This window comes from Sebastes fasciatus, chromosome 7 (assembly GCF_043250625.1).
Source record: "Sebastes fasciatus isolate fSebFas1 chromosome 7, fSebFas1.pri, whole genome shotgun sequence".
Classification (NCBI taxonomy): domain Eukaryota; kingdom Metazoa; phylum Chordata; class Actinopteri; order Perciformes; family Sebastidae; genus Sebastes; species Sebastes fasciatus.
In genome coordinates this window covers 35083512-35098145 of record NC_133801.1, presented here as the reverse complement: position 1 = coordinate 35098145, position 14634 = coordinate 35083512, and the positions used below count along the sequence as shown (strand labels likewise).

Genomic DNA, 14634 nt, shown 5'->3' with positions numbered 1-14634 from the left:
CACTCGCTTATTACAGATGTTCTTTCAGGAAGGCTGCGGTTCTGTTTCCTCTATGCCACCACACTTCCACTTTGAATGTCTGCCGTGCTCTCTCAAGGTTTTTGAACGTTGGCTCAGGTGTCAGGATCAACTAAATGCCTGCAGTGACAGACGGCATGTCTCCGTCTGAGCCCCCCGGTATGTTTGCTGGATATCAAATCAAATCAAATCAATTTATTTTTGTATAGCGTCAAATCACAACAGAAGTTATCTCAAGACGCAGCACATCTTTACTTTACTTGGAGCAGACAGTGAGCTGTCAGGAATGTGTTATGGAAAATCATCACCACACTCTCCAACCATTAGTTACATGACGCAACATGATATGTTTAACACTTTTAATGCAAAATGGGTACTGTGACTGTTATAGCATCACAATGCGTGAAGGTTTGTAGCAGCTCTAATGTATGATACTTTATTAACATATACTTTGTGTATTATAGATATGGGCTTCATATAAAGTGACACAGTTTACAGTTTTATTATATTACATTTAAAATAGGGCTGTCAAAGTTAACGCGATAACACATTAACGCAATTTATTTTTCTTTAAAGCGTTAACGCACCTTGCGATTTTTAGGTTGTAGCAGGCTCAGTCTTAAAGCTAGAGGGAAGCTTTCCATCATCATATGAAACTAAAAATCGAAGGAATCCATCGGTATCAACCATGTCATACTAGCTTGTCAGGAACGAGGCTAAATAACGCTCCAAACTTGCGCTAAATTTTGGCGAGAAAAACTGTCATGGCCACTGTCAAAGGGGTCCCTTGAACTCTGTCCTCAAGATATGAATGAAAATGGGTTCTATGGGTACCCACGAGTCTCCCCTTTACAGACATGCCCACTTTATGATAATCACATGCAGTTTGGGGCAAGTCATAGTCAAGTCAGCACACTGACACACTGACAGCTGTTGTTGCCTGTTGGGCTGCAGTTTGCCATGTTATGATTTGAGCATATTGTTTATACTAAATGCAGTACCTGTGAGGGTTTCTGGACAATATTTGTCATTGTTTTGTGTTGTTAATTGATTTCCAATAATAAATATATACATACATTTGCATAAAGCAGCATATTTGGCCACTCCCATGTTGATAAGAGTATTAAATACTTGACAAATCTCCCTTTAAGGTTCATTTTGAACAGATAAAAATGTGCAATTAATTTGCGATTAATCACGATAAAATATATTAATCGATTGACAGCCCTAATATTTGCATAAAGCAGCATATTTGCCCACTCCCATGTTGATAAGAGTATTAAAATACATGACAAATCTCCCTTTAAGGTACATTTTGAACAGATAAAAAATTAGCGATTAATTTACGATAAATCGTGATTAACTGTGGACAATCATGCGATTAATCACGATTAAATATTTTAATCGATGCAAGCCCTAATTTAATACAAAAATAGAGCATGACAAATAAAGCTGTACTTACAGAAGGGATTGAAAAAATATGACCATTGCTAGTGTAATGAGTCTCTCAATGTTCCTACTTGCAGGATCGGGCACTTTTCATTGTGTAAATGTAAAACACTACACCTAATAGAATCAGCTTAGCTGTCAAACTGTACTTTCCCACACAAGACTTAAATACATTAGTGTCTTCATTGCCAGGTCACTCCCGTTACTCACAGATTCAATATCCATTTATTCTTGGTAATAAAAAAATCAATCTGCAAGTTGGTTGGCAGGCTTCCACAGTTGCTGATATAAGGCAGAGTTGTCTGTTGGCACATTACAAGCAGCTGAAGTGCGTACAGTGCTGCAGCTGTAACCAGGGTTGTTCAGTGTATCTGATAAATTACTTGCATATCATTCACATTGATTGTTTAATCGGAGATCGTGACTTGGCAGAATTACCATAAACAGATGTATGAGGGTTGTATGACAGTTTAGTCTGGAAATCAAACAAACCGAATGCTACAAAGAGTGTTGGGGGGGGGGGGGGGGGGGGGGGGGGGGGTCAAATCAATTACAGTGGCCAGACGAGAAAAGTCATGATACTATGGAGAAAATCTCACAGATTCACAATTAATGTGCATTTCTCTTTTTGTGGTTGGACTGAGGACTTTCTGGTGTCATCAGTGTTGGATTAAGGACAGAATTAAAGGTACCATTTTATAAAAAGTTAAATTGTCATGTCTGGTATAGTATAAAGCAGGTTTAAGTGCTTTATAAATACTGTGAAAGTATTGAAACGTTCAATATACAGAGAAATACGCACAGCCCATATTCAGAAATTGTGCGTTTGAAACAAGCCGTCAGGATTTCTGTCCATTTGTGATGTCACAAATATACAATATTTAGACCATTACACGGTTTTAAACGTAAACATTCTTAATGTTTCCCCTGTTTATTTCCGGTTGCAGTGTATGTAAATGACATCAGTTGACAGGAAGTAAACTTGGACCACAACTGTTGCCGAGCAACGCAATTCCATTGCAAATCTGTTGAAATGAGCTAAAATGGATAAATACAAGAATATTCAGGCAGACATGAGGAAAATATATTTTTTTTTTACATTACAGCATGTAAACATGTTCTAGTAGAAACACAAAATACAAGTATGAACCTGAAAATGGTTCATACTTACATATGAGCATAATATGGGACCTTTAAGCTGCAGAAAACAGTAACTTGTATATGCATTTCCTGTAGTTGCCAGAAAAGGTGCAAATTAAAAGATGAATCTATTAAGTTTATCCATAGGTTACATGTTTTCCAAGCAGCATCACTCACTGATGCTGTTAAATGTTGTCACCATCATGTAGAGTACAGTCTCATCTTTGTTCGCTTAAAAGAAAAGCAGATTCCTGGTATTGTAATCTAAAGCCCTGTGGGAGAAACCTTTTGAAAAGTGTCCAACTTTACTCCCTCGAAAGATTGATGAATGATTCTTAATGTTTGTTGGATGATGGCCTTGCATTTTCACTGGTGTTTGCTCAGCAGTTGAACTCTGAAAATTTAACTGCCCACCAATTTATTCCAAGAAGACAGGGGAGGGGAGGAGGACTTCTAATGGCCACACCTGTGCAATTTTCATTATTGATTTATTTCCTACCCACCAATCCAAAAAAAAGAATATGACTGTTTGGATTTACAAAAACGTGACAAATAAGGCAGAATGTATGCCATTAATATCAAAATAAAAGCATCACATAATATTCTGAAAACATGACAGTTATGTAATGTCACAATTTCTTTTGAAGCTCACATTGCCATGGCAACTACTGTATAAAAAGGTATTTATCTCTGCCACTAACTGTCAAGCACACTGGAAAAGCTCACTCTCCTGTCTGTGTCTCTGCAGCAGATAGTTCCCCTTGACAAGAATACCATATCCTCAGCAGAAGGCATAGAAGCATGGGAAGCAGAAAAGCTAATAACCAGATGTCGGCCACAAAGAAACTCTTATATTTTCCACAAACCACAGAGCAGTAAAAAGAAGTAAAACCGTCTGAGCATATAAATACACTTAAATTTGACACTAAATGCAGCGAGTGGAATTTAAAGTGTAAGCACATCACTCATTCTTGTAATACTGTATAACCTGTAGTACTGACAGCAAACTCCTGATCCCATTTGTACACTGCACATGTGTATTCTGACAGTTATTCAGTATGTACAGGTTGTACTATGCAATGAGCCTGCTTCTTGTTTTCACTGTATTTATGTTCACTTCTCTGCCTGATCACTGAAATTAATTTCCATACACAGAGATTCAAGACACATCTGAATTTTAACTGGCCACATGCATCTCTGACCACTCCCAAAGATACACTAAGTAGTGTTAAAGGGTCAGCAGCAGTTCACCTAATCATATATCACTACATGTGGAATGTGCAAACTGATGGGTAAATGGTTCAGTAAATAAATGGATTGATAAACAAATCAACAAAATACAAATTATTATGGACACACTGATGAATTACAAATGAAATCAACTGAAAATTAAAGAAACAGCAATAACCAACAAACAGCTATAGCCTATGCAAATGAGGAACACTACATTACAGTTTATTACAATACATCTTATAGTATACTGTTGGTGTGCCATGCAAGTGTACAGTTTGTGGTTATAAAATTCATCCAAGAGAGTTTGAGAGACGGAAATGATCAACCTGCCAGCCCTAGCATTATCACTAGGCAATGTAAAAAGGGATTTTCCCTGCTGAATCTTGGCAGCCCAAAATGATCCCACCCACGTCCTCGCTCTACTCTACATCTATTACAGCACCACTGACAAACACATTCAAATATTTATCCTCAGTTACCTGCAACATTAACATTAATAAATCTTTACAAAGCTTATGTTTAGCTTGTGAGTGCAGTTATCAGTGCAAGACAATTAAATAAAACAATTACCAAGTTTCCGGCTTGAAGGGTAAGAGTTTTGGGGCCTCTTTTCTTTACCTGTTAAAGGTCCCATATCATGCTCATTTTCAGGTTCATACTTGTATTTTGTGTTTCTACTAGAACATATTTACATGCTATAATGTTAAAAAAAAAACGTTATTTTCCTCATTCTGTCTGCCTGAATGTACCTGTATTTACCCTCTGTCTGAAACGCTCCGTTTTAGTGCATTTCAACAGAATTGCAACAGAATTGCATTGATAGGCAACAGCTTGGGTCCATGTTTACTTCCTGTCAGCTAATGTTATTTACATACACTGCAACAGGAAATAAACTGGGACACATTTAGAATGTTTATGTTTAAAACTGTGTAATGATCTATATATTGTATATTTGTGACATCACAAATGGACAGAAATCCTGACGGCTTGTTTCAAAAGCACAATTTCTAAATACGGGCTGTGTGTATTTCTCCATATATTGAGCATTTTGATAGTTTAACAGTATTTATATATCACTTAAACCTGCTTTATAATATAAAAGACATGAAAATCTCACTTTTTACATATGGGACCTTTAAATAAATATAACTTTAACTCATCACACGTTGGAATAGTTCTCAATACTTATCTAACAGAAACAGCAGTCGAGAGGATATTTTCAAATCAGGCAACATAACTGTAAAGTCATTATTCTAAATGCCAGGTAAATGTTTGATATTTGTTTCTAAGGATGGCTCTTATCTTCTCTGGCATTTGCCCTACCCTGTCCTCCCACACATTTCGCCCTGGCATATGCCACAGCTGAGGCCCATTAATCAGAGCTCATTTTATAAGAGCTGAATACACTGCTCCCAATTCTCGTGCATTAACCTTGTTGCTGCCCCTTACCACCCCTTAAAAGTTGGCACTGGTGTGCTGCATGTGTGTTCTTGTGTGAGTGCGCGTGTGCACGTGTGTGTGCACATTTGTGTATATTTTGAGCACTTGTCACTTGTTAGTGTAGCAATTCCTGCCATGCTATAAATAAAACCAGTCGCAGGGAGGGATGGAAGCCAGTGGAGTGCTTTGACAGCAGAGGGCATAGTGGCCTTGTCTCCGTAGGATATGAGGTTTAAATCTGGTCTACAAACTGGTAGCTTACTACGTACCTCATACACTGTACCTTTGCACATTAAACACCTGGTTCCAATTATTTATGAAACATTTTACTTGTTAAATAAACTCACTCTGTATCCTAGTGTTGATGCTTTGTGTTATGCTGTGTTTCACACATTATGCACAGGCTGTTTAAATATAGTTTTCATGTTGTTTATAGAGTGGGAGTAATAGTATTTATCTAGTGATGTTAACCCTCTTCCTATGCATGTTCTCTGTTTTGCAACCAGGCAAAAAAAAAAAACACAATAGAAAACATTTCATTCTTACCTTGGGCCTGGGCATCCAGTAGGCGTCCACAGAGAATTAGAAGGAGCTGGACGGTGAAAGAAGGCACACCCACTGGTAGCACTCTGAATCCCACACTGCTCTGGCTCCTTCTGGCCATGGCACCATTGGGATCTGGGAGAAAAGACGTATACAGAGAGAAACAAGCTATTAAAATATTGACAATCATTTCCACTCTCCTTGCACATTTATTGATATAGTTGGAGAAAAGGCCCATTAAACACATGATGTGAAAAAATACAAGAAAATATGAGACTACTGGGCTCATGAGGCCCAACAGGAAAGATAAATCATCTGGCAGATATTAAATTCACCAGATGTTCAGCACTAAATATTAGTCTCCGGCCAAAGTACCACAGCTATTAAAAACAAGCATTCACTACCAATTTATCAGATTCTAATGAGACATTGAAGAAGAAAATGTATTGTATGGCAATTACATTTTAAAAAGTACTATTTCTTACAACAGTCAAACAAATATACAGTAACTCAACTAGAAACAATGTACAAAAACAGATCAAAACAGCTGAGATTAATCAGTTACAGTAACAGATGAGATTTTACACCGATCTAAAATATGTGGATATACTGCAATAAGGTCACCTTAAAGGGACTGTTTGTAAGAATCAGAAATGTGGCCGTTAAGTCAACGAAAGTCAGCGTCCTGTTGCTCGCGCTCGCTCTACATAGACATGAACGAGCATCGCTCAAAACAGTGAGGCGACACACGTCAGCTAAAACCACAATATCACTCTATATTTCAGCTGCTTGGCAGTAATGTTAGCTGACCAGACGAAGGTCTCTCCATGAATCAATGCTGATCCTAGTGTTGGCTTTTCCTGCCTCAGCCTCCCGACCGCGGTCGGAGGGAACAGGGGAGACGGCGGAGTTTTGGTCAGAGACGATAACGTTTCTCTCTGTGGAGCCCCGTCACTTCACAAGACACGGGAAACCTCTGTTGGTCTGGAGGAGCTGCAGCAGTTATTTCTGCACAAACGTCCACACCATTCACTAGATATTCTCAGAGCTAAACTGTGCGCGCATGCATGTGAGAGTGGAGCGATAGAGTGAGAACGAGCACGGTGTGTCAGTGAAGGCAAGCAGGCAGAGGAGCAGAGGACAGCAGAGACTCCGGCCCTGGAGACCAAAGCTACGGTCTCCCCCGCGTCCTCCAACTGCGGCCAACACTGTTTAACAGACAGGCTTCACTAGATACAACCAAGAGGTTTTGGTGCTTCCGTGTAGTTTGTGTTGGAGTCTTGTCTGAACAGCGTAGCCACACGCGAGCGCGCATGGGACACCAACCCGCAATGATTTATACATGTAAGAAGTTACAAACAGTCCCTATAAAGCCTTCTCTCACTTGACCCATGAGTGAGGGTAGTTTGGCTTAAACCTAAAACCAACTACATGAAGAATAAATCTGGAGTCACTACTAAACTGACTTCATGAGCCCAAAGTGATCTTTAAGAATTGCAAACAATAGACATAAAATGTGTGTGTAAAAAGCTCCATCCTGTCACTCTAATAACTGATGCAGACTGCGTGGCAAAGTTTACTAAGTGCTATCATTCACCCTGACATTTCACAACAGGCTTCCGAAGGAAGAATGAAATTAATGGGCCTACACTTTTTACTCACTCATCTATATTCACATCTTGACACCCAAGAAAGAGATGAATTATTTGGCACCATTGCATCACTATAAATAAAAAACAATCTGCTTTGCCTCCAAATCCAAAAAAACACCATGCAAACAACAGGAACTATGTCTGATCATAAACATTACATCTCATCCACGAAGTCTAGCAGCAAATTACCACCATTCAACAATGTTAAATAAATTAGTATTGAACATTTAAGTCCACCTCAAGTCAACATTACAATTATCAGACTGTGTAGTCTAAACATCAAAACCTTTTTCTGATTGTGATTCTGTCTGGGTTTCAAATAGGATTTCAATTCTGTGGTCAGTAGCGATTGTTTCCCCAGTTAGAAAACTACAGAGCCAATCGGAGCTTTACAGGCAGGCAAAATAATGGGCACGTCACCTTCCTGTGCCTGTGATCAACACAGCTGTACAGATTGTTGAAATTTACCAGAATTACCGCATTGCGGTTGTATGCCTCCACCAACTAGTCAAGTTGTAGTTTACATCCATGTCTGTCCAAAATGTCATCACTTCATCATTATATCCTTTTAGACATTTGTGTAAATAGACATAATTAGCATATGAATTCTTGAGGTATGGCCAAAAAGGTGTTTTGTGAGGTCACAGTGAGATTGACCTTTGACCACCAAATTCTAATCCGTTCATCCTTGAGTCCAAGTGGATGTTTGTACCAGATGTAATACAATTCCCTCAAGGCGTTGCTGAGATATCACTTTCACGAGAATGGGACAGACGTAAGGCCACAGTGACCTTGAACATTGACCTGTGACCAAAATCGAATCAGCTCATCCTTGAATCCAAGTGGACGTTTGTTCCAAATTTGAAGAAAGTTGCAAAAGGCGTTCATGAGATATCACGAGAATGGGACGGACGTGAGGTCTCGGTGACCTTGACCTTTGACCACCAAAATGTAATCAGTTTATCCTTGAGGCCAGGTGGATTTTTGTGTGATTTGAAGAAATTCCCAACAGGGGTTCCTGAGATAACGCGTCCACAAGAATGGTACAGACGAACGGACAGACAGACAACCCGAAACGACTGCTGGAAAACATTAAACATTACTTTGTAGGCTGAGAAAAGATGTCAATGGGTTGGATTCTATATGTCACTCACTACTGATTGGTTTAGGAGGGGGGGGGGGAATATCCCCAAATCCCCAATATTTATCTTAGCGCTGAAAAAATTTATCGCAATATCAACTAAATAAGTCTGACCAGAGTAGCGATGTCACAAGAACCGGTACTTCGGTACCAAGTCGATGCCAAAATTTTAAAAACCAGACGGTACTGTACGATGCCTGTAATCAGGATCCGAAATTAACACCCTCCAAGCGCCAAATGTGGGTTGATTTTCCGTTTGGCGAGCAACTCTCCAAAGGCTTCTGTCCTCTGCGTGTTGGAGCTCAACACACATGCACACCACACGCCGAGATGTTGGGTTTGTTTACTTTTTCAGAGATCCCTTATTGATTTGTTCGAGAAGAGGACTCACTCTTGTGGAAATATCTGAACTGAAAAACTGATCTGAGATCCGTTATTGAATCGCCTGAGAAGAGGACCCACTCGTGGGGGAAAAAACTGAACTGAACTGAACAAACTGAACCTCTATCTTTTCTTGTCCACTGTTAAATCTCTGAAAAGTGGTGCTTTTTTATAATCATCAAAATATAACATTTGCGTTTTAAATGAATATTTAATGGTGTAATGGTCTGTCACCATGTCAGTGAATTCAAACTACTGCTTGCAATCTGAGGATATATATATAGAGAGAGTGTGTGTGTGTGTGCGTGTACAGCCTCTGTTGTTCTATTACAGTCATTGAGCTATACCTGAGGAATAAAGTCTCATCATTTTCCTTTTTTTCTTTACCGTGGTATCGAATTGGGTATCGAGAATTGTTCACTTGTATTGGTATCAACAACTAGATTTCTGGTATCGTGACATCCCTAGACCAGAGTGACTTCTAACTGTTCTCCATTTTTTTCAAGATAAATCTCAATCTCACTCTAAAGTTACGGAGTGTCTGCGCAGGAGACGTTTCAGTCATCCGTCTCATGTGCTTCTGACAGAAATGCTCCTATTTGAAATTAATCCAGCCAGGCCGCATAACGCCTCACGTTTCACGTGCGCCATTCGTTGGTAAGCAACCAGTAGAATATTTTTGATCGTTTCACACTCGTAACAACAGTGTGTTGGGCTCCGAGCACTGCGAAAACGTAGGTGATTGACCTTCACTCTATACTGTGCCTGAACGCATCGTGTGTAGACACAAACAAAGGACTGAAGCTGCTGCTCTGCTAACATGCTGCTCACACTACACCTCCTGTGTAGACCGAGCCCCCAGACTTTGAAACAAATTTGACATAGTTGGACAAACGGTGGAATTACAACTTCTGGGTCCGTCACGTGATGCCATTGGGCTCAAAAATACTCTTTCCCATAGACTTAGACTGGAAAAGAGACATCTGTAAATCAGTGGATCATTTTATTTTTAGGCGAGTCAACTTCCCAGTACGAACACTGTAATAGCCTTTATTTAAATCAATAGGACCACAAAACAACCGAATCCAGAGTTATTTCCCTTCCTCCGTTCATGTGAATGAGACCCAGACTGAGGCTGGACCGAGGGCTGGGAGGCCCAGTTAAAGGAAACGCTACTGCACTTGCTCTACAGGCCCAATGAATGCGGAAGATTACCGGATGATCCAGGTCATTTTAAACTCTGAAGTCTAGCTTTTTTTGCTTCAGGCACCACTGAGCAACTTTCTCAGGAATGAACAGGGCCCCGCCTCCAACGCTGTGTCCAGTTCTCTTTATACATTCACGGTGTAGACACGATGTTACCTTTTCAGCTAGCGTTGATTGCATTGTTTGTATTGTTACACTGATCACATTTGATCAACTCTTGTACAACTGCCAAAAACATTAAATTGAGAGCATACGTTTTGCATCATCTGCTTTGTATTGTCTAATAAAATAAATGGTTAGGTTTAAATCCAGACACTCCCATTTCTGCAGCAATTTGGATTATTTATGAGTTATGAGTTACTCACAGCAAAATATTAAACAGCTGAAAACCATTCAACCATTCAGCCAACAAAACTGAATATTCAGAGGAGAAACACTGGTCACATAATAGATATGTCATTCACGTGCAGATTAAACTTAATACAGTTACATAAAGACTTCACTTTAAACGATGAAGACAGGTGGCAAACACTTTGTCTACACATATTCAACTGAAGTCTTCACAACCTCTGTCCCAGAGAAGGACAGTCTAAAATATGCTGTAAGTCTTCAGTGCTGCAGTGAAAGGCTCTCATTCTTTTAATAACAAATCCTGAAGACTCATGATATAGTGCTTCAGATGACTGCTTTACAGCCCCATCCCCCAAAGACACACCCACACACACACACGTAGTACCTGTACTGCGTATGCACCTCCGTGTTGTGTTTCTGCTGTATATCCCACGAACGAGTCCAGCTTCCACTACTGCCCGACTTTCTTCCCTTTGCCTCCGCTGTACACTCAAAACTGGCACAGCTCTCTTCCCTTTCAGTGGCCAAATAGCCCATCTGCAAAGGGAGACAGAGGGAGGGAAAAAGAAGGGAAAAGGAAAAAATAGAAAAGGAGAGGAAAACCAATGGATGTGAATGAGAAGAAAAGGAAAAGAGAGACAGATTGCTTTGATAATGTAGATTGTCAGGAGCTGCATTCTTGGTAAACCAATGTGCACGGAGTAAAAATCGCAGAGTTAAACTAATTTGATTTCACATTCCCTCAGTGCTGCCGTTTCCTTTTCTATTAATTTGTTCGCATTTCAGCTTTTGAGCTCCGAATCACAAGCCGGGCTGCTGTGCACTTAAATCAAAATCTCTGTAGGGTCTTATTGAAGCAGTAGACAGTGTACCCTATAGCCTTCCAATGCACAACGTAATACAACACATTTGAAATTCACAATAAGACGCAGGAAAACAAAAGGAGCATGGAAAAACTAGATGCCACTGCCTTAAATCAATCAAAAATAGCGGTAATAACACAGGGCAGCAAAAAACGACATCTATACCGAGCCAGGCCGATATTGGCTTATCTCACATATATCAGTGTATGCATATGTGTTGGCCAATAAACAACAAGATATTGCAGTGCAGAAATGCCAAAGACATGTTTGAAGTCATTTAGAAACGGTGTCTCGATTACATCATTTGTCTACCGGAGCTGAAGAACGGGTAATGTATCGTTCTCAGATATTGATATCTACCTAAAAAATCATGTATTGGTCAGGCGACACAAAAAACTGCTGTTCAAGATACTTTACAAGGTGAGTAACTATGTTGAAAACTGATGGGCAATTGAATAACTTCTGTCAAAGTGCCCTTGTGGAAGCCATTAATTCTCAACTACTCTAACAGAGCTACATACTAGAAAAAGGCAGACTGTGGTTAGACTGGGTTGCTCTTAAATGCATACTTTACTTAGGTTCTCGTCATTTTTAAAACAGTGCTTTTGCAATTGAGGCACACATTTGGCCTGTTTGAATGCCGTCAGTTGTCTCATATTTATAAAAGATAACAACGTGCTGAATTTTTTACTTGTTTTACTGCTGATAAATGTGTCTTGAATAAATAACTTGACCAACCATTTTAACAGTGTTTGTATCGTAATTTAAATCACGTTTGTCTTTAAGTCCTTATCAATGATATGTTGACATTATTTCAGCAACCCTCTTTCACCACGTCACTGCCCTTGACGACAGAGGAAGGTCACAGAAGACCGAGATCAGCTTGATGCCCCTCGAGGTTGTAAGAATTTAGCAACTTCCATAAAAACATAATGCTGACACAGGGACTTGAACCTGGGTCTACTGCTGAAGGACACTCTCCCTGCTGACTGTACACCCTGCTGTCCAAAAGGTACATTAGTCACATGCCAAGTAACGTCACCTTTGAAATCACTGATCCTTTCCTTAAAATAGAAAACTCCATGTGACAACACTTTAACACCAGTTCTAATTATAGTCACTGTATATTCAAGCCTGAATTAAACATAATCAAAATAGTAATGCTGACATTAGGCACCCCATAATGTGACCTCTCTTAATACTGCTCACATGGGTTTGTGTTGAAATAAACAGTTGTAGAACATTGCACAAAGATTCAGTGGGCTCATGAGATATAGACAGATCGCTTAAATGCTTATTGTTGCCGTGTCAAATCTTCATGTACAATAGGTATGAAGGGAATAGGACAAATCTTAAATACCCTTGAAAACGCCAATGAGTTTTGCCTTTTGGTGGCAAACTACTGTACCTGGCTAGGGTATTTGGCTTGATAGCTTGTCTGTCTGTGTTGTTTTTACAGGTAAATGTGCATCATCCAATATAGGTGGCTGTCAACACTAAATTGGCATTCTCATGACCTACAGTATACATATACTATTTTGTACAGTGTCTCTTTAGTCTCTTTATAAGACTAATTCACCTCTCAATTCCAGTTTGCAAAACAAGTGGTGAAATGCTGAGAACAGAAGACAAATTATTGATGTATGATGAAACAAAAATTGAATTCTTCAACTGCAATCTAACACACTGTGAGAAAGCACACAGTTCATTATCAATGTAACACCATTTCTACTTTTCATAAGGTTTAATCCAGTGGGAGGATTCTCTGCCTCAAAAATGTGGATACTAGTAAGGATAGGAGATGAAGAACAATCCACAAGGTAACAGGTGACTGACGTTTTAGGAGTCCCAAACACAAAATAAGTCAAAATTGGGGAACATTATATTCCTGAAGGCCAGTACCACCAACACAGAGCCAGATCAACTGGATTTGCCACAGAAGATGCATAGAAAAGTCTTTAACTAGACCAAGCACAGATTAAATCCCTAAAATAGCCTACAGGCTACTGAGATTGATGTTTCATATGAGGGGTTTACTAGCAGGCCTGTGTTCCATATCCAGAGGCCAAGCCACAGTATTTAAACACCTGCTGAAATCAGCAGCAAAACCAGCTAAACAACCAACACACCTGCTTTCAGTGGCATCATCAGTGATATTAGCTAGCTAGCAAACTGCTTTTCCTCTTGCTAAGTCTCCACCCCATCACGCAAAATATGCTAGTCACGTTATACCCACATTTTAGTGTGTTCACCAACTTCTTACCTTTTCTTGCTGCCGGTAGAAATATAATTTGATCTCGACACGCTAAATTAATGGAAACAGCTAGCTAAATTGTTGGAGGGTGCAAAGAATGGTTACCGCCTGCCTCGCTTGCGCTCTGATAATTGGCTACATGCGCAGGGCGTGGCCAGGAGTGTTGGTAGAAATACTAACGTCATGAGTCACTTCCCATCATCCCATCTCCTACCCCTAAAAAATACAATCTCCTAATATAACCCCTCCTATGAAATGTTGACCAGACACCAAAAATAAAATGAAAAAAAAAATGTTAAAATTATTTACATTTATTGATGTATTTCTTAATTAACTTAGCGGTTCAATTACTCTTTCAGTACATTTTCCCCAACATAACTGTTTAGAAGCTCTTTCATACTGCCAACGAATAAAATGTCTATATGGAAATACTAAACCATAAGGCCAAATTAATTTATTTATATTTCGTCTTAATGTAGTGAAATTTAAATATATTGCATCTAAACATACTGGAGACTGTGACGGAGTGTAAGGGACTCTCAAGTATAGCAGTCACAAGAATAAAGTCATAAATTACAAGATTGAACTCATGATATGAGGATGAAGTCACAGTAATACAAGAAAAATAAAATAAAATGTTGTATGTCGTGATTGGCCTGGATATACTTGATTAGATGTTTTATGTGCCTGTTCCCTGACAGTTCATATGTATTGTAGTTACCACTACATCGACTTTATTCTCAGAATTCCCTTTATTTTACTCCTGACAGTAGCCCAAATACTCTGCCATAGCAATTATATTACAAAAACACACCATGTATACAGTATGGTTTTATTTGTAGAATGTAAACTCCCCTCTAGTTGCTACAAACGCCCCCCCCCCCCCTCGATTTACAGAAAAGATACAGAGGTTTAGTGACCTCGATGGTAGCTACAGTCATGTGATGGCAGATGGAGCGTATC

The 14634-nt window shown here is 39.4% G+C and overlaps 1 protein-coding gene across 3 annotated transcripts in view; it reads right to left on the bottom strand.

Moving 5' to 3' along the window:
- robo2 (roundabout, axon guidance receptor, homolog 2 (Drosophila)) overlaps positions 1 to 13844 on the bottom strand; it is a 429877-nt gene extending 416033 nt beyond the window's left edge. Inside the window, exons 1-3 of one of the 3 annotated variants that reach the window (XM_074640483.1) lie at positions 13681 to 13843; positions 10957 to 11091; positions 5827 to 5958 (exon numbers count right to left, since the gene is read on the bottom strand). In XM_074640483.1, coding sequence (XP_074496584.1) covers positions 5827 to 5944 — 118 coding nt within the window. In that variant the 5' untranslated portion in view covers positions 5945 to 5958; positions 10957 to 11091; positions 13681 to 13843. Of the gene's footprint in view, positions 1 to 5826; positions 5959 to 10939; positions 11092 to 13680 lie in introns of all 3 variants that reach the window. The other 2 variants (XM_074640482.1, XM_074640484.1) reach the window with 2 other exon arrangements.
- Positions 13845 to 14634: the final 790 nt, after the last annotated feature.